Source organism: Podarcis filfolensis (assembly GCF_964270895.1).
Source record: "Podarcis filfolensis genome assembly, chromosome: 16".
In the NCBI taxonomy this organism is placed as follows: domain Eukaryota; kingdom Metazoa; phylum Chordata; class Lepidosauria; order Squamata; family Lacertidae; genus Podarcis; species Podarcis filfolensis.
In genome coordinates, this window is record NC_139620.1 from 25,777,849 (window position 1) to 25,805,415 (window position 27,567).

Here is a 27,567-nt window from a genome sequence, read left to right on the forward strand (position 1 = left end):
AAACCGCTTCGCGCCGCGACTCCCTTCCAAAACCGCAACATCCCCTCTCCGGAGTGCGCATGCGCGCGGCGTCCTTAGCCCCACCCACCACCCCTACCTCCCCCCAACGTGCCTCCTTTGGCTCCGCCCTCCTCGACCCCCGTCAACGGCGTCTTCCTGGCCCCGCCCCCTCGCTCCCATAGCTACGAAAGGAGGCGGCGGCGGAGGTGGCAGCCATCTTGGCAGCGGCGGCGGCGGCGGCGGGCCCGACGGGGCGATGAGCGGCTCGAAGCCCAGGGTGGCGTCGGGGGCCGGCGGGGCGCTGAGCCGCTTGCGAGGCCGGAGAGGCTCCGGAGACGCGTCGCCCGCGGTCGTGGCTCCTCTGAGGGCCGCCGTGTTGCCCCGCACCGAGGCGGAGCTGCTGGCGCTGGACGCGGTCCGGCCCGAGCACGTCCTGGGGCTCAGCCGCGTCACTGAGAGTGAGTAGCAGGGGCGCCGCCGGAGAGGGGCGAGGAGAAAGACGGAGCCCCCCGGGCGCTGAGGAGGGGGCGAACCCCGACATTGTGCCAAGCCCCCTCTGCGCCCCGGTATCGACTCCCCAGAGCCCCCACCCCACCCCAGTTCGTGGATTCACTTAGGTGGGCACCTATGTATCTACCATGCCCCTCCTCTCCGTAGGCCAGGGGAATTGGGAGGGGTGGTCCTCACGCTCCCCCCAAAATCTTCTCTTGCCTCTGAAGGTTGCCCCTTCTATGGACTCTTCTGGGCACCCCAACATCGATTATGCCTTTGCTCTGAATACAGTGATACCTCAGGTTACATACGCTTCAGGTTATAGACTCCGCTAACCCAGAAATAGTGCTTCAGGTTAAGAACTTTGCTTCAGGATAAGAACAGAAATCTTTCTCCGGTGGCGCGGCAGCAGCAGGAGGCCCCATTATCTAAAGTGGTGCTTCAGGTTAAGAACAGTTTCAGGTTAAGAACGGACCTCCGGAACGAATTAAGTACTTAACCCAAGGTACCACAGTACTCATGTTCTTTTTCCAATCAGGGCGCAGGAAATTGGGAGCGGCGGAGCACATTCTCCCTTTACACGCCCGCTAGCATTTTGCTCGGAAGAAACCTCCCTTTAATGGCCCCACTGGCTAGACCCATAAACGTAGGCCCCCAAGTATCTATTAGGTTTCCATTTCCTTCCCGTCCCTGAGCGCAGGAAATTTGTGGGAGACAGAGCATGCACCCTGCTTTCTTGTTTCACCCGTTGAAGAGCAAAAAAAAAAAATATCTATCCCCCTATTTGCAACTAGGAGAAACTCGGAATATATATATTTAACTACTCAGGGCTTTGTCTAGCCCCAGCTGTAATTTATTTAAATAATTTATTTAAAGAATTGATATGAATTGAAATTAAAGAATTTATTTAAAGAATTGATATGGATAACTTCTCACTCCTGGGTACCCCTGAAACTGGGAAACCCTGAGTACACCAGCATCAGCTTCCTGTGTTGCTGCTGCCCCCCACTTCATGTGCACAACATCTCTGCTAACTTAGCAACTAACTAGTCCCTTTTTCTGTCAGAATAACTCCACCAAGGATGCAAAAATCTGGGATCCCCAAGGCACCCTAGCACCACCCTGCCGCATATTAGTGTATCAGGTACTCTGAAGAGCAATTCCATTCCCCCCCCCTTTGAATAGTCTCTTTACTCCCTCTTACTTAATACAGTACTTTCAATTAACAAGATGGTAATACCTTCCCTGTGCTTTTCTACTTGCAGAACTCTGAGCACACCTGAAAGTCTTCACTGCAGTCATAATTCTGAATAATTTCTTTTCTTTCTGCCGTCAGTCCTTTCTGGCTTAGAATGACTTTCTCTCTGCAGTCTGCCTACAATCGTGGAAATACAGGGTTGCCCAGGCTTGTATTTAACAACTCATGTAATAACCATAGGGTATTCCAGTGTAACACTAAGCAATGCGTTCTGTCAGTGAAAGAATTTCCATTTGTGCATCAGAACTTCCCTACTTCTCTCCTCTGCACCCCCCCTCCTGGCACAACCCCTAAATCTGTTCCTTCAGAGCAGATATGGTGAAAGCATAGGGAGATGGAGAGGGAATTCTGTAGTGGAAACAGAAATCCTTGTGCTGATGTAATGCACTCAATGGATTCCACTCCATACCAGGAATTCCCTGCAGGCCAATGACCAGTCCATTCCTCCTCTGAGTCATTTCTTTTATCAATTGATTGATTGATTGATTGATTGATTGCATTTATACCCCACCTTTCCTTCAAGGAGCTCAAGGTGACATTTTTATCCTCGCAACAATCCTAGAGGTAGGTTAGGCTGAGAGTGAGTTATTAGTCCCAACACCCTAACCACAACACCATACATTGGCTCTCTGTGTCTTACACTTTTCTCCACAACCAGTATGATAAGACAGAGGGCTGGTGGAGAAGGGACATTGGAAGCTCCTCGGTCAGACAATTGGTCCATCTAACTCAGTATTGTGCACCCTGGCAGGTTGCTCTATCCTTCCTTCTTCAATAAGCCTGGGCAAGGAAGGGCAGCACTAGCTTGTCAAGTGGCTGGAAGCCTGTGTTTTTGTGCATGCTTTATAGGAAGCTAGTACTTGGGGGTGGGCAGGGAGCAGGCTAGTAACATTTGCGGGCTTATTTGCAGTGTTGCCGCAATATCTACTCGCCTTTCTTTTATATACAGGCGGCAACCATTTCATGCAGGTGTTCCATTCCTGGCCCCCAAATCCGTCGATAGAGCACATTTAAGTGTGCCCAGATCCTGTTCTGCCTTCTTGCGGATCCAAAAGGACCTGCGTGTCAGTGATCACACGTCAATTGGACTCACCTAAAATGGTGACCGCCCGTATATAAAAATGAGGTCCTTGTGTTTATGTAAGCATGAAGCTTTATTTCTATCAGGACAGACCCATCAGATTGGCAGTAGACCTCCAAGGCTTTGGGCTGCAATGGCTCTTCCCAACCCTGAAGCCCAAGATCTCTTTACCTCTCTTGTCTTTCCCAAATGGTAATCCCCGACATGGGACTTCTCAGGTTTCCTTTTCCTTTGTCTCCTAGACTATCTCTGCCGACCAGAGGACAACTTTTACAATATTGATTTCACCAAGTTCAAGATCAGGGACCTGGAGACAGGGACGGTGCTATTTGAAATTGCCAAACCTTCAGCGTTAGGTAAGTGGGCTGTGAAGAAGAAAAAATAGAGAAAGTGAGAGCTTGTACATAAAGCCTAAGTCCGGTCTCCATCTAGAAATTGCTGGAATTTCAGAATCTAAATAGTTTCTTCTAAAGAAGAAATTCTGCAATTCCGCCTCTTTCTCCTTCCCTCTCCCCTTCTGACATTAAAGTTCCCAACAAATATTTTAAAGAAGTTTGCAAATTTTCCATAGGGATTAGGAAGGCAACCTAATAACTTTTATATAAGCTACTTTGCGTGATATATTGCTCACCACTAATATAGACAAGCTGGTGGGAGTTGTAGTCCAAAGCATCTGACAGGACCAGTTTGGGGAAAGGCTTCATTACATTTTCTCTTGCATTCAGTATACGGCACAATAGGGCCCTGATACTGTTGTATCTAAATACCACCAGCTTTGCCCACCCTGCAGTTCAGCCCAGCTGAACTAAATCTGTCTGTAACATGAATAAAGTCACCAGCTTATCACGTCACCAGCAGATAGAGAGCTGCTTATCGCTGTCATTGTTGTTATTATTAATTTCAGTTATAGACCATCTTATGTCATGGCCTCAGAGTGATTTAAAATACATGAAGAATACTAAAATGCAAACAATTTCTGTTACAATCAATAACGCACAAAACATTAACACCAGTAGTGACCGTAGAGCAGTAAAAACAAACAAAGACACCACAGTGTGATTGATTCAGCATGCAAAATGTCACCAACCTGGGTAAATTAAACCTGTTCAACTGATGTTGGGGGCTCTGCATCAAAAGTGCTTGGTGCAGTTCTGGGAGTAGCAAGGTGCTGCCACAAAGAAGGCTCAAATATGAGCTTGGGTGGCCGGCCATGGTGGCCTGATGGGAGAATCTGCCCCGTTCCTGACGGCCGTAGCTGAGGGAGTGCCAGCAAAAGGTGTGCATGATATCTCATGGGTGACTTGCTTCTTAAATGTCGCTTCTTGCAGAGCAAGAGGATGAGGACGGTGACGCCGGGGAGGTGGACACCAGCGCAGGGCGCTTTGTCCGCTATCAGTTCACACCTGCCTTCCTGCGCCTCCGGACAGTTGGCGCAACGTGAGTAGGAGCTTGTGGAGTGAATGGAAAAGGGTGCTACCATGCTAACCCTGTGGTTGCAATCAAATGATTCTGAGATTTTATGAAGCAGGTTCATCAGCTCACAAAGAATATATACTGGAGAAGTGTGCCTGGGGCTCAGTGTAATCTGTGATTCACAATAAAAAAATAGTTTAAAAAAGGAATGGGTTGTATCCGGCCAAATCCCACTCAGGGTAGGCCCATTAAAGGACCTATGTTAAGTCTGGTTCATTAATTTCGTTGGGTCTACATGGAGGAGAACCAACGCTGGGTACAACCCAATATCTCTGCAACACGAGAAGTTGCATTTTGCAAATTGTAAAAATTCACAACATGCTTGATTTCACTTCCTTGTCACAACCCAGCCATCTTCATTATTTTGCATAATTTATTTGGCTAGTTGTGGATAGGAGCAAGGAGCCCTAGACTTGTTTGCTCCAAATAGTTGTGAGTTGCTGAGATGTCATTAAGCGCTGCCTCATTTTTCAAACATACCTTCACAATCATAGGCACTAGGAACTTTTGATTCTATTAGTCTGTTTAGGAAATGAAAGCTGGTATCTTTAGGAACAAGTGCTTGTGGGCAGCCCTGTGTTTTGCTCCTGCAGGTTAGTTGCAGCTCTGTCTGTGCCCATCACAGCCAGCATTGCCTCCAGGGCTGGGTCCTTGCAGAAACCAAGTTTTGGCTTCTAATCAGGAGACCATCTTGACCACCTAACTGGTTGTTCTTCTCTTGCCCCCCCCTGTCTCTGCAGCGTGGAGTTCACAGTAGGAGACAAGCCTGTGTCGAACTTCCGTATGATTGAGAGGCATTACTTCAGAGACCGCCTTCTCAAGAATTTTGACTTTGATTTTGGCTTCTGCATCCCCAGCAGCAGGAACACTTGTGAGCACATCTACGAGTTCCCACAACTTTCAGAGGACCTCAGTAAGTATCTCTTGTGTGACCCAGAGCTGGCTCAAGACCAGCCTGGTCTCCTCCAAGTCATTTTGGACTATAAATCCCATCTGCCCCAGCCACTGCAGGCTGCAGAGTGGGGTTGATGGGAGTTGTAGTCCAAAATTGGAGGTCATGAGGTTGAAGAGTATACAGTAGACTTTGCTTCAGTACCAACTACCAAATGCCATGCATTGCTTTAAACATCTCAAACTGAGTTGTACTCAGAAGCCTGTTGGTAGCCAGTGGAGTTCTTGTAGCACCAGCAATAGCTGTTCAGTGGTCAGTGGTTAGTAACCCAACCGCTGTATTCTGCACTAACTTTGCAGTCTTCAAAGGTTGCCCCATGTACAACCTGACCTAACCTCTTCCTGCTAGCTTCTTAAGCTGTTTTTCACAAGGAAGAAGATAGGGCCAAACAGAACTTCACACAGAAATCTTAAGTGTGAACTTGATAGATTTCAAATACCATGCCTTTTAGAATTGTGGCCGCCGCAGCCACAGAGAGAGAAAAGTGGGGAGTATTGCAGTGCTGCTAATTTCAATTTGAGTAAGCACAGCTCACTCTCTTCAAAAGATTCCTCATTCAGGGGAAGAAGGTGGTTACGCAGAAGCACTGAATTGGTTGACTTCTCTGTTCCTTTACAAGCTCTGGGTGTTAAAAATATGTTTTAGAAGGTCATAGCAACCTAGAATTGTTGAGTTGGAAGGGATTCTGAGGAACATCTAGTCCAACCCCCTGCAATACAGGAATATGCAATTGCCCCGTACAACCTTCCAACTGAGCTATTTAAAACTCTTTTTTTGTAAATTTTAATTGGATTATTATTGATGTGTTTGCCACCTTGGGCTCCTTAGAGGTGGGTGCAGGATATAAAGTCAATAAATAAATATTTGCTATCCATTCACTGGCTGCGCTTACGTGGTTCAGTTGCTCTTGCAGGTAAAATAAGCGATCTCATGTAGCACGTCTCAGTTTTTTAATAAGTGGTCAACAGCGGAGTTGTTACATATAGGGATCTCCTTACGTGCTATGTTCTGTGGTTGCAGCTAGCTGACCTGTCTCTGTCTCTCTTCCTCTTTCTCTCCCTCCCTCTCTTTTGCCCCACACAGTCCGTCTGATGGTCGAGAACCCCTACGAGACCCGCTCAGACAGCTTCTACTTTGTGGACAACAAGCTGATTATGCACAATAAGGCTGACTATGCCTACAATGGAGGGCAGTAGCCGCCGCCGCTGCATCCCCCTCCCCCCCCTCCATTGGACTTTGCACTACCGCCAGCCATCCTGGTCACATTGGAGGAGAGCAGGGAAGCTGCCCTGGACTCCGAGGCCTTTTGCGGAAAGCTCTGTGAGGCTCAAGATGTGATGCTGAAGGGGCTGAGGTGGCAACTGGTGATAGTAAAGGAGCTCCCCTGGCAAACCCGAACCCTTTCCAGCCTTGTTCCTTTCTGATCCTCTGCTCGGTCTCCAGTGGCACCTGGGTCATGTTACAGGTCGGACTGTCTGTTAAATGTTAAACTGATGTAGCAGTTCTTGTAGTTTGGCGCACTTAGCCTGTATTTCTTGTATGTTCTTCCACTTTCCGGTGGGCAAAGGGTCCTCCCGACACAAAGCTGTTGCCTCTTCCAAGTAGCCCATGAAACGTAGATAGCAGGTTTTCCCCCTTTGGAGGAGTGTGGCAGGGCTGGTGAATCACTTTGGCAGAATCGGTGACCCAGCCTGTATGATTGACTGTGAGGGCCCACCACTCACAACCAACCTAAAACAAAACAAAAAGGAGAAGAGGTGTTGTTGTTTTTTAAGGGATGCTCCAGATTGTGGCTTTGTTCTGTGGTCTTGAATGTTCCTTAAACGCTGTTGGGTACCGGTTGGCAAAAAAAGGCCTGCGTCCCACTGTGAGTCTTTGTGAGGCCTTTTATGCCAACCAGCTTAGGGGGAGGGAGACTGAGATGAGCGCCTCAGCCTGAACACTCCACACACTTCTCCATCCTGCCTTCAGCCTAGGTTCCGTTCTGCATCTCACTTTTGCTCTTTTCCTTGAAAGGAGTGCAAAAGGAGGTGGGCAAAGGTTACCGGGAGCCAGGAATTGCCTGGTGGAGCCTGTCCAAGCAGCAGGGCAGATTTTCCCAGGAGAAATCTGTTTGTGTCTCAAAACGTATTAGTGTAAGAAATGGTGGTGTTAACCAGCTTGTATTGCCTGCCTTGGTTTGTGCCGCTATTGAAGTGGGCTCCATAGGCTCCCCAGTGCAATGAGATGTAACGGAATCAGTGTGGCTGTGAAAATAAGGGACTTTCCCCTCTTGAAACCTGTAGCTCTGAGCTTTTACTGGCTCCATTTAAATGTGTAGGAAACCAGCCAGCTTTTGCTGCTGAGATGCCGCTATGCCTGTTGGTTAGGCACATCTGAGGAGGGAGTACTGGATGAGGGCCTGGGGAGGAGGGTGTGTATCAGCCAGTGAAGCAGGAATCTTGCCCTGAGGCGGCTGTCGGCAACTACAAAGCAGTATTTTTGTTGCTGTCGGACTCCACTCCCAGGCCTTTCTCTCGCTTCAAAGTTAAGCTGGTGTTCAAAGGCCTTGCAGTCAGGGGCCGGTTCTGTGTCAGATGCTAATTCGGCCTGCACAGGAGAAAGCCTTCCAGGCTCTTGAGACTAGCCCTTTTTGGAGGGGGGTGGAGGCACACGCACATTACCCTGAAACAAACCCTTTTAGAGAGGGGAGGAGGATAGTTACAGATTAGAGCGTTTGTAGGAGGCGAAACGCAAGGGGAAAATGGCTTGGACTCTTTAGCTGTAAGGTAGGATGTTCTTAACCACTCCCAAAATATTGGGGATGTAATAAAGGTGAAAAGGGCAGAGCATTTTGGCCCTGTGTAGCCAAGTTTGTGGGTTAAAAGAAAAGAAAACCCTCTGTATTTTTGTTCTTGTTTTCTTCCTAACCTGTGATGTTCCAGCTCCTGCACTGTGCGGCCCAGTTGTCTCTACCAATTGATGATGGTAGTCAGTTCTGCTGCAGTCCGCTTGATGCTTTCCACAGAAAGGTGCCTTTTCTCCCCATGTCGAAGGCCACATTCCCAGAGGAACAGTTGAGGGAAACACCTCCTCATTCCACAGGAGGAGGTGGTGGTGATATGGGGTTCCAGAGTCAATGTGATTAAAAACACCAGGTGCCTTTTAAACATCATTCTTACTGTTGCTCAGGCTCCTTCCGAGGACGTCCCGCCTTTGCTTTCTTACGAATTTATCCCAGGAGCAGTTGGGAAGGATGGGCAGCAATCTGAGCCAAGAGCAGGTACCGTACTTTGCAATAAACTCCCAGCTGCTGGCCCCCTTCTCTGGGCTCCAGATTCTTCTCTTCTCCTCCTTCTCACTTCTTCTTTCTCAAAAACTGAAACTCTCTGCACCCCCTTCCTTCCGAGTGTTAATGCTCTGTGTGTCCCTTGCAAGCTCCCATCTCTTCAAGAAGAATCACGAAAGCAGAAATGGGGCAAGGGGCTTGCTTGTTAAATTCTGCCTGTTGCTGCTTCTGCCTTGCGGGACCAAATATGTGAAATGGGGAAGGAAGCGTGGGGCAGCGAGAGACAGGTATCCTGATGCCCCAGAGGACGTGGCCAAATGTGTGGATTTGAGCTCTCTGGAACACTTTGCGCCAAGAGAGAGAGGGGGGGCTCTTTGAATTACCCCACCAGATAGAAGATGAACCTGCCCTCGTCCAGCTGGCACTTTTATCTGTCACTCATTTGGCTGCTACCCCTTGGGACCACATACTCCATTCCTGTGTGGAAGCCTGTCTCTCCCTCCCCCACCCCCTGAGCCATCTTCCTGTCGCACTAACACTACATCCGTGGGTTGCATATGGAAGAGGAGGGGAAGGGTCTGCTTCTGCTATGTTGACCATAGTGTTAGTGCAGGGTGTGTGGGGGGTAGATACAAGAACAGCATTTATCCAAAGACAGGGGCACCTAAATGTATAACTGGAATAGATGGGCCATCTCCCCCAAGCGGTTACTTGCCATTGGAAGGCTTCAATGATTCGTTCTTCCTCCCCAGCCATAACCTGGGGGACGGGGGCTTTCTCGTGGCCTCTGCTAAGTTTGGCAGGCCATCTCCCTGGCTTGATTTCAAGCCCTTGTCTTCCTCTTTGCATGTCCTCGTCCCTCTGGAGAATTGTTAATGAAACTGAGCCCTTCCCTGTTGAATAAACCACACAGGACACTTGAAAGCAAGAAGTGTCAATGAGGAAGGGAACTGGAAATACATTGACTTCTGTATTGTATGCAGATTGATACTGATGACAGCTTTGCCATGAAAAGTATCTGCCTTAAAAGCATTAATCTGTAAGGTTCACTGTTGCCCTCCAATGGTGTTGACAGCGGCTGCTTCCATCTTATACTCTGTGGCTGTGCAGGCACTGAAGTCCTCGCATTGCATTGTCCGCTTGCCCCACCCTAACTAATGGAGAGACCTGGTCCATAACAGGGCTGCTCTGTTACATTTCCCATTTGGTGAAGCACCAGCAAACATGTTTGGACCTCCTATGTATTTTTTTTTAATTAATGGGGGGTTTTATAAGGCCATCAGGCCCAGGCAAGGGGATAGTTTTTTCTCAGTCCCACTGATTTTTCAGAGATGTTCCTGGGATGACTGGAAAAAGAAAACTGTTTTCTGGTATCCTGCGATCGGTTTACCAGCAGGAAGAAGAACATTTGCAGGACTGTGACAAAATGCATCTTTCTCCAGTTTGTCTCTGAATTGGCCATTGGAAAGATTTCCCCTGCAAGATTTGTTTTTAAAATAGGGCTTTCTATTCCATTGTGGTCCTTGCCTGACAATAATATACCCATTTTTGGTCTGTCTGTGTGCATCTGTGACCGTTTGGAGAGTGGCAGGTTGTTCCTTTTAAACTTGTGAATTCCAGAAAAGAGATCACGGACGTTATATTTTTCTGTCAAGGTATTTTTCCATAGAGGATGACAGGAGTGTCCCAAGAAGTCTGTGTGACCATTACGATCACCACATTGAACCGTCGTCATGCTGTTGTCATCTTGTTTGTCTCCTAAACCTACAGTATACTAGCTGACTCGTTTGTATAAAATGTTACTTTGTTGAAAGCAATAGTAATTAAAAACAAAAAAAGCAAAAAATCCATAAATACACAGCTGCTGTTGTCTTATTTATTGCGTGACCTTAGTGCTGGGAGCTGGGTGGGTGGTGAGCAGGCAGGTCTTGCGTATTGTGAACCTGGAAATCTGAGAACCCTGAAAATACAAGTGGGTAATAAAAAGGTCCAGATCACCTTAGAATAGGTACTAGCTGTTGAAAAGAGGCTAGGCAGGAGATAGGGGCTCATCAGTGTCCTTTAATTCCTGGTTGAGGTGGTGGTAGGGGCTGTTTCTGGACTAGAATAGGAGCAGCATTTCAGAGGCCCTCTTGGTTCTAACATCCAAATATAACGTGGCTTTGTCGCTGCTCCAACAACACGAGTTTGCATGATTTCATGGGAATACCTTTTAAGAGGACATAAAAACTGCATTGGTTGAAGCTCCATCTGGCCCAGGGGGTTCTTCCTGACACAAGACCAGCCAGTTGGCTCTGGGAAGTGACCAAGTAGAGCATATGTAGCAATAGAATCATAGAGTTAGAAGGGTCTTCTAGTTAAACCTCCTGCATTTGAGCCCTGGGTGGGCTCAAACCTCCAACCTTCTGGTTAGTTGCCAGGCGCATTGCACCACAGAAGAAGCCATTACTTGTTTATCCCCTGCATCTGTCAATAAGATTTATCACGGATTGTGTGATCTTCACGATGTGCTCTGGAATGTCAAGGTTCATATTCCCCCGTCTGTGGAATGCTCTCCCCAGAGAGGCTCCTCTGGCGTGTTCGATACATACCTTTTCGCACCAGGTGAACCTTGCGTACACGTGCTTGGGTTTCTTAGTGTTTTGCTCCCTTGCAATAAATTTTAAAATAAATTTTTAATAAACACCTGTTAGCACTTTCCAAGAATAAAATCCTCAATGTGCGGTTGCATAAAATGTAACATTTGAAATAGCCTCAAATAAAACGCATCTCATTATTTCATAAATGTTATACAGCACTTGATAGTAAAAACAACTCAAAAGTGGTTTACGAAAAAGAATTATCAGTAAGAAAAGTTATCAATAATTTAAAGACTTGAAAAGGTAAAAACAACAATAGACTAAAAAAACATTAAAACTTGCATCTACTTTATGGGTTATTAATCATGATTAAAACCAGCATGACAGGCCCAGACCCTTCAGTTTCTCATCCCGTTCTAGGGGGCGGGGAGAGGTTTTTTTAACTTCTATTGCATTTAAAAATGCAATAGGTAGGCATTTTTTTTCCATTGCAAAAATAAATAAATAAATAAAATTAACCGACCCAGTGCAAAGTGCTGAAAAGTGTTTTTTTAAAAAAAGCCTTCCAAAAAAATTAAAAATCTTCCAATGGTTAAAAAAAAAGAATAGTTGGGGGAGGGGCTGGGAGCTTATTAATGCTAATGAGGAGGCGGAGCTTAGTGAGGCAGGCAGGAAGGGCAGCAAGAGAGGGCGGTCTATTCCTGGGCCGGCATGGCGGCGGTGACGGGTCTCCTTGCGCGGCGCAGAGGCGGCATTGGAGGTAAACAGAGGTGGCCAAGTTTAATTGTCTCCCCCCGCAACTTTTGAGCGCTCCCCTTCGTACACGCCGGGAGCCGCACGGCTGCTACGGAGGGGGACTGGCACGTACCAAGAAGGGATGGAAGCGGGGGGCGGTGTTAAATGAGCGTGAGCAAAATACTGGGGAAGACTCCTTTACTTCGTGAGGGGCAGCAGCTGGGGGTGGAGGAGGGAAAATTAGGAGCCGCTCCCTTTCTGGGGGCTTCTTCCACACACTCTTGGGACCCTTCACATACCACTGTGGGATAGCTCAGAGGACCCTCCATGGACAGGGGCAGTCTTATCTCAAAATAATACCGGGTGGAAACCACAGCCACCTTCATGCTCAGATTGCAGCTATCCAGGAGCTGCACCCGGGCTCAGTGGCCCTTTGGATCTCAGTCGGCAAGCCCACTCTCTGTATATGTATAAAAATATAGATTACTATAATCCGGTCTCCATGGGCCTGCCTTTGAAGACTGTTTGGAAACCTTTCCTGGTGCAAACTGTAGCTGAGCAAATGCTTGTCCAAACGCCAATGTTGTGCCACGAGCCCCACCTGTGCATTTCCAGACTTAGCCCAAGATGCTGCCGTTAAAATGGCCATAAATGGCTCGGAGCCAGCACCCCTAAAAGCCAGCCTTCAACTGAGTGGGACTACCAGGTTGTGACTACCAGGTCACAGCCTTAGCCAAGTGGGGTTTGCATCCCCAACACTGCCACCATACAAATACAGTGGTACCTCAGGTTACAGACACTTCAGGTTACAGACGCTTCAGGTTACAGACTGCTAACCGAGAAATAGTACCTTGGGTTAAGAACTTTGCTTCAGGTGAGAACCGAAATCTTGCGGCGGCAGCAGGAGGCCCCATTAGCTAAAGTGGTACCTCAGGTTAAGAACACTTTCAGGTTAAGAATGGACCTCCAGAACGAATTAAGTTCTGTACAGTGGTACCTCGGGTTAAGTACTTAATTTGTTCTGGGAGTCTGTTTATTTAGTTTTAAATAAATTAGGAGTCCCCAAATGCATGTTCTCTGGTCCATGGGGTCACGAAGTGTTGGACACGACTAAACAACAACAAAATGCATGTTTGAGTAAAGAAGCTATAGCCCTTCTCCTATAAATGCAGTAAGATTCCAGTCCTCATTGTTCTGGATAAAGACCTGGTTTAAATAGTAACAAGGAAGCTGCTACCTTACTGGTCCATCTAGCTCAGTATTGTCAACACTATCAGAAGCCAGGATTTCAGGCAGGGAGCCTCTCCCAGCCCTCCCTGCCAGGAATTTAATTTGGGACCCTCTGCATGCAAGGGGGTGGCAAGTGTTGTTCAATGTGCAAAAGGCCAGCCAGGAAAATGGAGGCCTTGAGGCTTTGCTTGCTTTCTCACCTCTAGCAAGGGGGCTGCAGAGGGAGGGGTATGGCTTCTTTCACCTTTCTGCTCAGTTGGCCAGGAGCCCGTGGGCGTCTGTCAGTTTGCTGCTCCCTCTTGGATTGCAATTCATCTCCCTGCAATTCCTCTTGTTCTTTACAAGCCGGGTGTCTTTTATAGGCAGATAAACTTTTGCCCCTGCTGTAAAGTTGGAGTACTACTTGTCTCCTCTGCATTGGGTGCTGTAAAATGAAAAGACCCTGAGGTGGGGTGCTGGGTGTGCAGGTTCAAAGCAGCTTCTGGGTGCTTGAGTTTTAGGAGCTTGTGTCACCCCCTTTGTTTTGTGCACTGAGGACTTTAACCCTGACCTCCCCAGTGGAAAGGGACAGGGGCAGATCTTCAGCCTAGCCTAGCCTGACTAAATTATTCTGCTCACTCAGCAGCTGGTGCCGCAAGAAACCTTGCAGACTCTTTTGCGAAACATGGCTAGAGACATCTCTTTTTTTCTTTTTGCCCCTTTGCAGAGACCAGAACATAGACAGAGTCAGAGCATTGGTACATGGAGCTCAGTAATGTGTAAACTGACTGGCAACAGCTCTCCAGGCTTTTGGACATTCCCAGCCAGATAGGCGGGGTATAAACAATAAAATTATTATTATTATATTACCTAGTGATACTGTAAGGGACCTTCTGCATGCCGAGCTTCAGCCATTCCCAAGTAGGATTGCAGGAGGTTGCCTTATACAGTGGTACCTCGGGTTACATATGCTTCAGGTTACATACACTTCAGGTTACACACTCCGCTAACCCAGAAATAGTGCTTCAGGTTAAGAACTTTGTTTCAGGATAAGAACAGAAATTTGGCTCCGGCGGCAGCAGGAGGCCCCATTAGCTAAAGTGGTGCTTCAGGTTAAGAACAGTTTCAGGTTAAGAACAGACCTCTGGAACGAATTAAGTACTTAACCCAAGGTACCACTGTACCAGGGGTCGGCAACCTAAGGCCCATGGGCCACAAGCGGCCCATGAGGGTCGTTTAACCGGCCCATGGACCCCTGCCACCCGCTTGGTCGGCTCCCGTGCTTCGCACTAAACCGGTGCGGAGCAGAGCGGGGACTGCCTTCCGTGATGCTGGCCCACTTCCCACTGACTGCAGGAAGCTCCTGCAGCCAATGGGAAGCTGCGCACGCCTCCTCTGTGCTGGAAATAGTGTTTGCGTATGTGTGCATGCACACATGCGTGCACGCTCCAGTCCACTGCGGCATCTGCGGGACTGTGAACCGGCCCAAGCCACAAAAACTTTGCCAACCCCTGCCTTATACCATTGGTCTATCAAGCTCAGTATTGTTCATCCTGACTGGCAGCGGCTCTCCAGGGTTTCATGCAGGGCGTCTCTCCCAGCCCAACCTGAAGATGCTGTAGATTGAACCTTGTACCTTCTGCATGCAAAGCAGATGCTCTACCACCAAGCTACGGCCCGTCCCCAACAGGGTGTCCTGTTTAGCAGCCCAGCTCTACATCTTCTGGGCCAGACTGAAAGGGTTCTTCATGCTTTTCCATTTGCAGCTTGGACTTTTCAATGTCTGCGAAGGCTGCACACTGTATACCAGACGGTAGAATTGCCGGAAACTCACCAGATGCTTCGCCAAACATGCCGTGACTTCGCTGAAAAGGAGCTGGCCCCCATTGCTGCTCAGCTGGACAAGGAGCATCGCTACCCTGCAGAGCAGGTATGTATGTGACTCATCTTCAGGTAACACAGGCCCCCGTCTGATATTCTGAATGACCCTAAAGACCTGTCACAATCCAACAGGTTTGTTCCTGAGAAGAGCATCCATGTTGCGACTGAGACCTAATGCCCTGGTCTCCTTGACCATTGGGATGTTTAGCTTGGTCTCGGCAGTGCCCAAGTCAGGCACGAGCTCATATCCACTTGATTACAGTCAAACCTTGGTTGTTGAACGTAATCCGTTCTGGAAGCCCGTTCGGCTTCCAAAATGTTTGACAACTGAGACGCGGCTTTCACTTGGTTGCAGGAGCTTTCTGCACTCAAGCGGAAGCCGCGTCGGACATTCAGCTTCCAAAAAACATTAGAAACCAGAACATTTATTTCCAAGTTTTTGGCATTTGGGAGCCAAAACGTTCCAAAACGGAGGTGTTAAGGATCCGAGGTTTGACTGTACTCTGTTTGCTTAAAATTAGAACCAGAATTCTGCATCCAGAAAAGCTGAATTCTGCAACCTGTATAATGCAGGCTGTTTACCTTGTTATGCCCAAATTTGCCTCTTTGATTCTAAGAACATAAGAAAAGCCTGGCTGTTGGATCAGGCCAAAAGGGGCTCATCTAGTCCTGCATCCTGCCTGTTTTCATAGTGACTAACTAAATGCTACAATCAGGACCTGACCACATGAGCACTCTGTTGCACTGAACCCATTCCTCTTGCCTGCTTATTCTACTATCCTCCTGGCTTCTAAGATGCTACCTTGCTCATATGCTTTCAAGCATGTTTTCTCTACCATGAGGGCTAGGAACTTGATTTATTTAAAAACAAACACCTCCCCCTCCACACACACATTGAAGCACCTTTTTTCATAAACCACTTTGATGTTTTTTCTGCAACCAAGTGGTTTGTAAATTTTATTAAATGAGTAAAAAATAAAATGAAAGCCGAGATTCACAAAACTGGACCACCGGTATAAAGTTTACGGCATGTAATGCCTTAAGAGAGAATATTATGAAAATGATTTATAGGTGGTACATGACCCCAGTCAAGCTTGCAAAAATCTATCATTTGCCCAATAATAAATGTTGGAAATGTAATGAAACTGAAGGCACTTTCTACCACCTTTGGTGGACGTGCCCAAGGATCAAGGTCTTCTGGGAAATGATCTATAATGAAATTAAGAAAGTACTTAAGTGTACCTTCCATAAGAAACCAGAGGCCTTTCTCCTGCGCATGGTAGGCCAATTGGTGTCAAGGAAAGATAGGACGTTCTTTATGTATGCTACAACAGCAGCAAGAGTTCTTTTAGCAAAGTATTGGAAGACACAAGAACTACCCACGCTGGAAGAGTGGCAGACGAAGGTGATAGACTATATGGGACTGGCTGAGATGACTGGCAGAATCCGTGACCAAGGGAAAGAGACGGTGGAAGAAGAGTGGAAGAAATTTAAAATTTATCTTAAGAACTGTTGTAAAATTGATGAGTGCTAAAATGTTATGGGTAATGTAAAACAGAATTGCAGTGACAAATAATTGGGTAAGAGAAAAAGGATTAAAGAAAGTGAATTATAAGTAATTGAAATTAGGGGTTGCTGGAAAAGTTTAAAAACAGGGATGCAGAAAAGGGAGGTATGGGGAAGTCGTTGAAACAAGGTTTAGGAAAAAGAGGTTATGAAATTATACGTGTTTGTATGTTTGTTTGTTTGTGTATTGTCAGTTGTGTTGTGTTTTAATATATGCTGGAAAATTAATAAAAATTTATTAAAAAAAAAAGAGATTCACAAAACTGAATTGTGCTTTCTCTCACATAACCACAGTTTTTCTGTCCTGAGAAACAGCAGCCATGCCCATCCTAGCTGCCAGCTCACAAATTACCTTGTTTTGTAGCTGGCTTCACACTCCTTAGATTTTATTGGTAAGGCTGCCTTGCACAAACATTCTTTCAAAGAGCAGTTTAATGTAAATAAAGGAATGAATTGCACGACGTGTGGTACGCTTTCTCCTGGCAGTATGTGCTGTTCTGTAATTAAGTAATTGCTACGGTTCTGCTAGGGAGGGAAGAAGTTATGGCTGCTCCCAGATGACTGACAAGGGCAAGCATAATCCAGTGTGGAATTGCTTTAATTCGTCTTTCGGCTGGATTGTTTCTGCCACTGGCGCTGTCTTCTGCCCTAATCAGCTTTACATCATCATTTCATCCCCACCTTCCCCACTTACAGGTCAAGAAAATGGGTAGCCTTGGACTTTTTGCAATGGACGTACCTGAGAAGTACGGAGGAGCTGGTCTTGATTACTTGGCCTATTCCATCGCCGTCGAGGAAATCAGCCGAGGCTGTGCATCTACTGGCGTGATCATGAGTGTCAATAATGTAAGAGATTCCCACAGATGTTAACCTTGATTAGCATTCATTCATTGTATCTAAGAGCGAGTGGCTTGTTGTTGTGTCCGACTCTTCATGACCCCATGGACTAGAGCATGCCAGGCACGTCTTCCACTGCCTCCCGCAGTCTGGTCAAACTTCGAGAACACTGTCTAGCCATCTCGTCCCCTGTCGTCCCCTTCTCCTTGTGCCCTCCATCTTTCCCAACATCAGGGTCTTTTCCAGGGAGTCTTCTCTTCTCATGAGGTGGCTTCTCATGAGTGGCTTAGATACATGGCAATCAAAACATGGCAATCTCTGGCCTGGCAGGCTTACAATCTAAAAAAACATGGCACACAAGGCAAAACGGACAGGGAGGGAAGAGGAAAACCATCAAAATTCAGGCACAAATTTCTAAACTGTTGTTCCTACACTGACCAGCCAGCACAGTTGGAGTGCCTGATGCTTGAAGTTCATGCAAAAGTGGTACCTTACCCCGGTAAAGTTATATCTTTATAGGAATGTTTCAGCAACTTGTTGACAGGAATGTAGTGAAAGGGATAGTTATAACACATCTAACAGACATGTGTCAGGGTAATCAGTGTTCCAAGTATTCAATGAAATGGACAAACTTACATGGCAGTCTGTTAGGAAGAACCTGCCCACTTGCTCTACTAAATTTATTTGCAGATGATAATATGGACTTGAGCTATTAAACCCCCTCATAGGATACTTTTTGGTTCCTGCAAATATGACTGTCGCCACTTTTTAGGAGGACCTGAAAGGAGCTAATTTAATAGCACAAAACGCAAGGGTTCAGCAGGTAGCTCTAGTCGAGAAACATACATGTAGACTAAGGATAGTTAGAGAAATAAAATGCAGAGGCACATTTGCAAAAGGCTGGTGGAGCCTTATTTTAGGCAATGAAAGGAAGTAGAGTGTACTCCAATATATGGATTTGTTAAAGGTTTGTTTTCTTTCTTTATCAATTAAAATACTGTATCTCTGCATTTATTAGAACGTTTTCTGCAGAGTTTGTATGTAGAAATCTCTTGGGGTTTTTTTGTTTCTAGTTTCATTCAGTTGTTTGTGGTTTAGATTTCTGTAGTATTATTTTTTCCTTCTTCTAAGCTTTGTTATGTTTGTTGTGCCACTTAATAAAAAGTTTTTTTAGATTGTAATAATATTAAGGCCTCCAGGATCTGTTCAATGCAGCCTCCTCCAGTGTGTCATCTCTCCCTTGCCCCTCCACGCTGAATAATTCTTCTGAGGGGTGGAGTTGCTTGCTTGGCATTCTGTTCAGGGCAGTGTGTAAATCAGTATAATTCAGGGGTCGGCAAGGTTTACCTCGTCTGGGCCAGTTCACTCCAGTGGATATCCCTCCGTGGGCCGGATCACCCGCGATTTCCGGCTTCTGCACAGACGCGATTTCCGGCACCACGGAAGCGAGTCCCCGCGCCGTGCTGCGCCGGTTTAGCGCAGTGCATGGGGACTTGGCGAATGGGCGGCTTGGTTTGGGGGCGGCTTGTGTGCCAGTTAAACGACCCCCATGGGCCGCTTGTGGCCCGTGGGCCTTAGGTTGCCGACCCCTGATATAACTTGTCTTACCTCCCCTCCCCATTTAGTCCCTCTATTTAGGACCAATTTTGAAGTTTGGGTCTGAAGAGCAGAAACAGAAGTGGATTTTACCTTTCACCAATGGGGACAAAATAGGGTGCTTTGCCCTAAGTGAACCAGGTAAGTTAGGCACACAGGTAATACCTTGGGGTCCTTAAAAATAAATTACTCTATACTCAGACAGCTTCCCATAAGAGAGGGTGATGGCCACCAGCTTGGATGGATTTAAAAGAGGGTGAGACAAATTCATGGAGGAGGAGGCTATCAGCAGCTACTGCCTATATTCTGCCTCCACTGTCAGAGGCAATGGATCCCTCCGATACCAGTTGTTGGGAATCAAGTGGGGAGAGCTCTGCTGCCCTCATGCCCTGCATGTGGGCTTCCCATTTGGGCATCTGGTTGGCCACTGTGAGAACAGAATGCTGGACTAGAGGAGCCCCCATTGGCCTTCTCCATCTGCAGAGCTACTCTGATGCTCTTAATCTAGAATCTGTGTCCTGCGTCCATTACACAAATGAGCATATTTTGCTTTTTTAAAAAAATGCTTTCTTGGTTTTAAAAAAACTATGTAACATATGTAATCCACAGAAAAAAAGATCACATAAACAAACATTTGTTCCATGGTTAGTGCTTGTATGGAAAGGAGACGCTATCCCATCCAAATCAGACTGGCAAAATAAGATGCGATCATATGCAGAGCTAGCCAGGTTATCAGCAAGGTTCCGAGATGTTACCGATGAAAAATTTAATAGAGAGTGGGAAGTATACAGAGTTTATCTAAAATAACATTGCAAAAATATAAATCCATTGGCAGGTCTGGACTGACTTACCTGCGTGTAATAGGAGAATCTTACAAAACTATTGTAACTGGAATAACCTAGAGGAGATAAAGCTTAGTGTGCAACTATGGAATGATATGGGAACCACAAATGAGCATATTTTGCATTCATTCTGTTCCCCGCAAGTTGTTATCCATTCCCTAGGCATGTGGAGCATTAAGGAACTTGTGTTATGACATTTAGTCGTGCCAGCCATGGGTCCCCAGAGGTGGTTGAACTAGTGACTGCCATCACTCTCAACCAGCATAGCCAATGGTCAAGGATGGAGGGACACACACACACACACACACACACACACACACACACACACAACTGGTGGTGTCTCTAGCTCAGGATGGTTGTTCATTCTTACCAACAGCAGCCAGAAAGTCTGGTCTGGCGGAGAGGGGTGGGTGTGTTAAAAAGGCTTATTCTGCAATTGAAATACAGCTGGAGGATGGGGCTGCACAAGGAGATGGGACTCCTCTGCCGAGTCAAGACTTGAGTTTTCGCACTCCCCTCTTGGAGAGGGAGCAGCGCCAGGTCTTTGGGTCAGAAATCCTTTTGGTTTTCTCTTGCTAAGGCAATGGCAGCGACGCCGGAGCTGCTTCAACGGTTGCACGGCTGGTTGGGGACGAGTGGGTCCTGAATGGCACCAAAGCCTGGATCACAAACGCCTGGGATGCCTCTGCAACGGTGGTCCTTGCCACCACAGACAAGTCTCTGAAGCATAAGGTGAGCGTAGCCCTTAGGGTCAGTCTTCACAACAAGGAAAGCTAGGGCCAAGCTAGGTCCCCACACAAAGGGGCTCTGTCCTATGGGTGTATTGGTTTGTTTTTAAATGCAGCCTTTCCCAGTGATGTAAGAGGGACCGAGAAACTTTTGACTCTGCTGCTAGCCTTTATTCGCTGCTCTGCCCAGCAGAAGTAGAAATGGGATAGATGGTCTAGATCAGCCTTTCTCAACCTGTGGGTCCCCAGATGTTGTTGAACTACAACTCCCATCACCCCTAGCTAGCAAGGCCAGAGCTCAGGGATGATGGGAGTTGTAGTCCAACAACATCTGGGGACCCACAGGTTGAGAACTGCTGGTCTAGATGCATTGGACTTAGGACTCCCATAAGAGTATGGCTCCCATGCTGGCTGAAGCCAATGGGAGTTTTAGTCCCACAATACTTGTCTCTGGTTCGCCAGAAGCGGCTTAGTCATGCTGGCCACATAACCCGGAAACTGTACACCGGCTCCCTCGGCCAATAAAGCAAGATGAGCGCCGCAACCCCAGAGTCGGTCACAACTGGACCTAATGGTCAGGGTTCCCTTTACCTTTACCTTTTACTTGTAGGGCATCAGGTTGGGGAAGGTTGGTTTATAGCCAGCCAGGTGGTATAGTAGTTAGAGTGGTTGGACTAGAATCTGGGAGGCTAGGATCCAAATACCCACATGGCCATGAAGCTCACTGGGTAACCAGTCACTGCCTCTCAGCCTTGGTAATCTCACAAGGTTATTGTGGGGATTCAGAGCTACCTTGAGCTGTTTGGAGGAAAAAGTGGAATAGCAATGCAATTCAAAAATAGCCTGCCAGGGATCCCAGCTCAGGCAGGCAGGAGAGGCTTGTCAAGCCACTGGTGGACCACCGGTCATGCCAGCAGACCTCCTTCTGCGTGAGCAACTGTGAACGTTGTTCTGTCTTGTCGCGCAGGGCATCAGCGCCTTCCTCGTCCCCATGCCAACCCCTGGCCTGTCCCTGGGAAAGAAAGAAGACAAGCTGGGGATCCGAGCCTCCTCCACCGCCAACCTGATCTTCGAGGACTGCCGGATCCCCAAGGCCAACCTCCTGGGGGAGCAGGGGATGGGCTTCAAGATTGCCATGGTGAGTAAATTATTTTAACGGTGAGGAAGAGGGGAGGGAATGGGGTTAAGCAGCACCGTCTGCCTGCACTGGAAGCACAAAGGGTGGCGGTTCTGGCCTTCGCACCCTCTTCCCCTCCATGCCCTGTTTTCAGCCTTTCAGGAATTCAGCCGATCACTATGTAGCCGTGTTGGGGAAGACTTGTGTCCTTCATGCCCACTCTGTCTGGCCCACAGGCCCCTCCTTAGACAATGCACCCCTCTCACTGCCTGTCCGTGAAGTCGAATAAATGCCTCTTGCTTGTCTGGATAGGTAGTCATTGCCCAAGTGGACGTGGGAACTAGCCTATGTCTATGAGAACATCTGTGGTTTTTTTAAATATGATTTTCTGTTTTCGCTATTTTTTATTATGCCTAGTGTTTTTTATTGCTATTTTTAACAAATGTTTTATACACTTTTGTAAGTGGTATATAAAACTTGCTAAATAATAATGTGTATCCCCTGGCTGAGAAAGGGGGGCACCTACTCCACTTAGGAAATTAAACTCTGGAACTCACTCCCACAAGAGACAGTGAGGGACAATAACATGGTTGACTTTAAAAGAGGCTGGCGCCAATAGCCATGTTAGCTGTGTTTTACCTCCACAGCTGGAGACAACAATGCTTTTGAATACCAGTTGCTGGAAACCACAGGACGGAAGAGGGCTTTTGTGCTTGGGCATGGGACACGGGTGGCTCTGTGGTCTAAACCACTGAGCCTCTTGGGCTTGTCGATTGGAGGGTCAGTGGTTCAAATCTCTGCAACGGAGTGAGCTCCTGTTGCTCTGTCCAAGCTTCTGCCAACCTAGCAGTTCAAAAGCACACCAGTGCAAGTAGATAAATAGGTACTGTGGCGGGAAGATAAATGGCGTTTCCATGCACTCTGGTTTCCGTCATGGTGTCCCGTTGCGCCAGAAGCGGTTTAGTCATGCTGGTCACATGACCCAGAAAGCTCTCTGTGGACAAACACCGGCTCCCTCGGCCTGAAAGCGAGAGGAGCGCCACAACCCCATAGTCACCTTTGACTGGACTTAACCGTCCATGGGTCCTTTACTTGAGGACTTTCCATTGGGGCATCCAGTTGGCCACTGTGAGAAGAGGATGCTGGACCAGATGGGCCATTGGCCTAATCCAGCAAAGGCACCTTGTGTCCTTATTAAGCATCCTTATACTGAGACCATTGGTCCATCCAAACTCAGTATTGTTGGCAGTGATTGGCAACAGCTCTCCAGGGGATTTAGGGATGTTTTTTTCCTTCCTTGGCTCAACCTGGCCATGCTGCCAAGGGACTGAACTTGGGGCTTTCCACAGGCAGAGATTAAAGCAGTGGGAGGCGGTGGGAGAGGAGGTCCTCCAGTATGTGTCCCTTCCGAAAGGTTTGTAGTTCTGGGGAAACCCAAGAGCTGCACTGTGGTTTTTTAACCCCCCATTTAAGACAGTTCTTGCTTTCCCAAAGTGGTTCATATCATAAATAATAGTAATGGAAAGAAAGAAAGGCCTTGAGATTAGCCTCTTGTCATAGATAAGAGATAAGGTCAGGTGGATCACAGTCTGAGACACACCAAAGCCTGAAGCCATAATCTACTTACACTGGTATAATACTGCTTCCACCCCAAGGATTGTGAGAACTGGACTTCTTTAAACATCCTTGCCAGACTGCAGTTCCCAGGAATCTTCTGGCAAAGCCAGGATAGTTTTAAAATAGTGTAAGACAATGTAAGTTTGTACTGTGTGCGTCTCTTCATTGTGCCTCATCTGGAGGTAGTAGCAAAACTGCCCCACTCCATGCTTCACTAACAGCTGCCTGTATTTACTGGATGCTGGGCTTTGCAAAGTCTGCCCAGTCATTCCATAGTCTTAAAGATTGTCTTCCGTTAAAGTTGGCTTTTTCTGATGTGGCTGGTTGTAGTGCACAAACTCACTTTTTTGTCTTTCCGCCTTCCTTTCAGCAAACCCTGGACTCTGGGAGGATTGGAATTGCATCTCAGGCATTAGGAATAGCCCAGGCAGCTCTCGATTGTGCTGTGGATTACGCTGAGAAAAGGGTGGCTTTTGGCTCCCCCATTACTAAGCTGCAGGCCATTCAGGTACATAGATAGATCTCTTTCTTACAGGGGCTATTCTCTTTGTAGTTCCAGGACTCATCAATACTTAAAAAAATAATAATAATCAGGGAGGCTAGCCTGCAGCCCCACTGTTTTTGCTGAACTAGAGCAGGAAGGCTTGCCTGGCGCCCTCATTACATATTTAGGTGCTGAGCAAAAACATTTCTCTTCTCCCAGGCCTTTGGCTAATTAAACAATCTTTGGCATTTTAAACTGTGGGGGAGTATTTGTTTTCGTTTGTTACCGTGTTATGTATTTTTGTGTTTTTATATTGTTATCCTCCCTGTGATCTTTGGGTGAAGGCTGATACAGAGATATTATTATTATTAGTGCTCCCATCAGCTCTGTGCAGCATGGGAGTTGTTGTTCAGCAGCAGCTGATGGGCTGCAGGTTTGCCACCGTGTTTTAGAGAAACATGTCAAAACAGAAGAGCTGGAATTCATTGTGTACTTGTTACACAACTTGATTACTTTGGGGACATCAGTATCTTAAAAGTGAAATGGTTTCCATGACCAGGACCAGTCCAGAGGGTACACCCTTCCTCCTATAATTAACATGGGGCACAAGGACATGGGGCACAAGGGCATTCAAAGAACCATCACCCCCAGTGTATGGTTCCACATGAGATGGATTTCTTAGTCTTCCATTTGATGTTCCTGTTCAAAATTAGTGAGACAAGGCATACGCTTTGCTTTATTCAGAAACTGGATTGTGGTTGAGCTTCTGTTAGGTATTTGCTGTGTTCATTTTGATTTGTTGCATGCAGACCAGGTTGCCTTTCAATGTTTTGAACTGCGGCTCCCATCAGCCCCAGGCAGAACAGCCCCAAACAGGAGTTGTAGTTCAAAACACGGGGACAGCACTGGCTTGGGGAAGGCTGGTGCAGAATATCTAGGGCCACCGGGGTTATTCAACCCACCATGGTGTTTTGTGTCTGTAGTTCAAGCTGGCTGACATGGCACTGGCCCTCGAGAGCGCCCGTCTGCTGACGTGGAGAGCCGCCATGTTGAAGGACAACGGAAAGCCCTACACAAAGGTAATAGTGCTTGTCTTCACAGATAATGGGCAGGTTGCAGGCACCCTAGAAATGTGTGCAAAGGCAAAAAAAACCCCATTCCCTGGGCTATAGAAAATCCCCCACCCCACCCTGTTTTGCAAGGTGAGCTGGTGTGCTATTTGGGCTGGGGTGGTAAGTGACTCTCCTTATCACTTATGCAACACTTAGGGCAGTGGGGTTAGATTTACCTGGACTGTAGCACTTTCCTCTCCTCTTCTCCAAACAGGAAGCTGCGATGGCAAAGCTGTCTGCCTCCGAGGCTGCAACTTCGATTTCTCATCAGGTAAGCCTGTGCCTCTTCGTGCCCATGAGCACAGAGGGAGAAGCTCTCCCCTTCCGTACAGTTGGCACGGTGCTGGCTTACATGGAGCAAGAGACACAGCCGAAATCTCTCTCCTTGGACCATTCTGTCACTGTGGCCACAAACGAGTCCCTGTAGGTGTGTGGGGCTCTTAAATGACCCTGGCAAACGAACAGAGCATGAGGTAGGGGGAGCTAGTGGTGTACTTCCTTTCCATCTCCTGGATGTAAGTGCATCCCTCCCCATTTTTCATCTCTGTTGTCGTACTGCAGCCACAGCATCCAATGCTGACGCACTTGGGATGCTTTTTTATTTCAGGCGATCCAGATCCTGGGAGGGATGGGCTACGTGACAGAGATGCCGGCAGAGCGCCACTACCGGGATGCTCGGATTACGGAGATCTACGAGGGAACTAGCGAGATACAGAGGCTGGTCATTGCAGGGCAGCTGTTGAAAGCTTATCAAGGCTGAGGGGGAGAAGATCTGTGTTTCAGCGCCTCCTACTTTCTTGCAGAGATGCACGTGCGATTAGAGATGGTAGACCCTGGGTCTGGTTACAAGCCAACACAGAGCCCCATTTGCCAGAGTTTGGACAGAGTAGGAGATTTGGGCCACCAGTTGCTGCATGCCACAACATTCACTGTGAGAGTTGAACAGTACGCCAGAGAGGAGAGTCTCAGACAGCAAGATAAAAGTGTCCTCTGCCTTTAAGGTGCCTTAGATAAAGATATATATATATATACATACACAAAATGAATAAATTGCACTACCAAGGGTTTGATTTCTCTCTCCTCACCCCCCTTTGCACTACAGCCTCAGGTTGCGTTTAATGGACATTCATTTGTGTGATGTTTCTTTAATCTACCTCTGTCTGCAGCAGAGATCAGGAGTGCAGAACTGTTGTGTGGATAAAAGGCTAAATGAAAACTCTTCTCCAGCATCAGATACTGCCCTGAATATGTTAGTTGGGTGCAGGGGGTGGGCACCCACTAAGAATACCCATTGAGACCTGTGGGTATAGGGCAGTATACAAATTTAATAAATAATAAATAATAATCTGGAAGCATAGTAATTATTGCCTTGGACCATTGGCAATAAATGGAATATTATGTTCATGTTTGTTAATAGTGGCAACAGATGAAAGTCACAGCTGCTCTGGGTGCTTAGGCAATGTCCTGCTGGTTGGTGAAAGGCAGCCTCCTTATCCTCTCTGTGATGTGAAGTGTCTGGGAAAGAAACTGAGATGCCAGTGCATCTTTTTCTCACGTACAATACGGAATCTTGCCAGCATTCCTTCTGCTGGGGTCTCCGCTATGTGGGCACTCGCTTGCAGGGGGAGAAAGAGACCAACCTTGGACTCTGCAAAGCTTTCCACATCTCAGCCTGGATGCTGGGTAGAGTACAGTGCTGATAATGCCAAGGTTGCAGGTTCAATCCCCGTTTGGGACAGCTGCATATTCCTCCATTGCGAGCGGCTGGATCCTCAGACTCTACAACTCTATGATTCGATCAAAGCAGTTAAGGCCTTTGACAGTGTAAAGCAGGGGTCCGCAAGGTTTTTGTGGCTTGGGCCGGTTCACGGTCCCGCAGACACCGTGGTGGGCCAGAGTGCGGACGCACGCACTCGCAAACATGATTTCCAGCACGGAGCAGGCGTGCGCAGCTTCCCATTGGCTGCAGGAACTCCCTGAGTGGGTGGCGGGGGTCCACGGGCCGGTTAAACGACCCCCATGGGGCGCTTGTGGCCCATGGGCCTTAGGTTGCTGACCCCTGGTGTAAAGAGCAATTAAGAGTACTGCTATAGCAAATGGTCTCACAGCTAATGGCTCCTCTTCAGCTGGGCAAGGAGATTCAAGATGCAGGCCACTTATTTCACTCTAAAAATACAACCAAACCCCACCTCCTTGGCCAATTTCTAAAATCAATGTTTAGAATTGCAGACAGCCATCTGTGGTTGATTTCCACCTTTCCTACCATGGATAACAATTATTGCCATACAACAGTGCACATACAGGATAAGGTGTGGTGGCTATTCAGTATGATAATAGAATAAACTTCAAGTAGCAGCACTCTACCTCTTACTATAGGATTTTAGCACTAGACAACTGATGAGAGAAGTCCGCTTTCTAACGTGTTTTATGAATGTGTCGAAAATAACTTGCTGGTTACAGTGGAAACTGTTCTGGACTTGGTGGCCTTTTGCTCTGAAGCAGCAGAACAAGCTCTTAGTGGGAACATAATACTCTCAGCACCACTTGCAGTAAGAAGCCAGGGTAGAAGTGGCAATCCCTGTTCTGTATGCAAATCCTACTTCCTCCACACCAGAAACACTCCTCTGGGGACACTCACGCCCCACAGTAACCTAGAAAGGCCACAAACATGTTTAATGTGATGCCTGAGAAAAATCCCAAAGCTGCTTTCTTGTTTACTTGGGGAATTAGTCTGCATGGC

The 27,567-nt window shown here is 47.3% G+C and overlaps 2 protein-coding genes across 3 annotated transcripts in view; both read left to right on the top strand.

Moving 5' to 3' along the window:
- Positions 1-27,567, top strand: part of HNF1A (HNF1 homeobox A) — a 215,194-nt gene that overhangs the window by 107,066 nt on the left and 80,561 nt on the right. The window lies entirely within an intron of this gene.
- Positions 187-25,892, top strand: ACADS (acyl-CoA dehydrogenase short chain). 2 transcript variants are annotated; one of them, XM_083590388.1, is made up of 13 exons: positions 187-458; positions 3,074-3,187; positions 4,160-4,268; positions 5,045-5,217; positions 14,814-14,977; positions 17,191-17,340; positions 18,957-19,068; positions 20,350-20,501; positions 21,465-21,635; positions 23,602-23,739; positions 24,699-24,794; positions 25,042-25,098; positions 25,435-25,892. In XM_083590388.1, the coding sequence occupies exons 1-13, from the start codon at positions 257-259 to the stop codon at positions 25,585-25,587; spliced, it is 1,791 nt and encodes a 596-aa protein (XP_083446514.1). In that variant the 5' UTR covers positions 187-256; the 3' UTR covers positions 25,588-25,892. The 2 variants fall into 2 exon arrangements, with proteins under 2 accessions (XP_083446514.1, XP_083446513.1); XM_083590387.1 differs by lacking the exons at positions 187-458; positions 3,074-3,187; positions 4,160-4,268; positions 5,045-5,217 and adding an exon at positions 11,742-11,863.

Coding starts and splice junctions, on each gene's coding strand:
- ACADS (XM_083590388.1), top strand. CDS start 257: ATGAGCGGCTCGAAGCCCAGGGTGGCGTCGGGGGCCGGCGGGGCGCTG. Junction 459..3,073: donor GCTCAGCCGCGTCACTGAGA/GTGAGTAGCAGG, acceptor TTTGTCTCCTAG/ACTATCTCTGCCGACCAGAG. Junction 24,795..25,041: donor ACGGAAAGCCCTACACAAAG/GTAATAGTGCTT, acceptor TTCTCCAAACAG/GAAGCTGCGATGGCAAAGCT.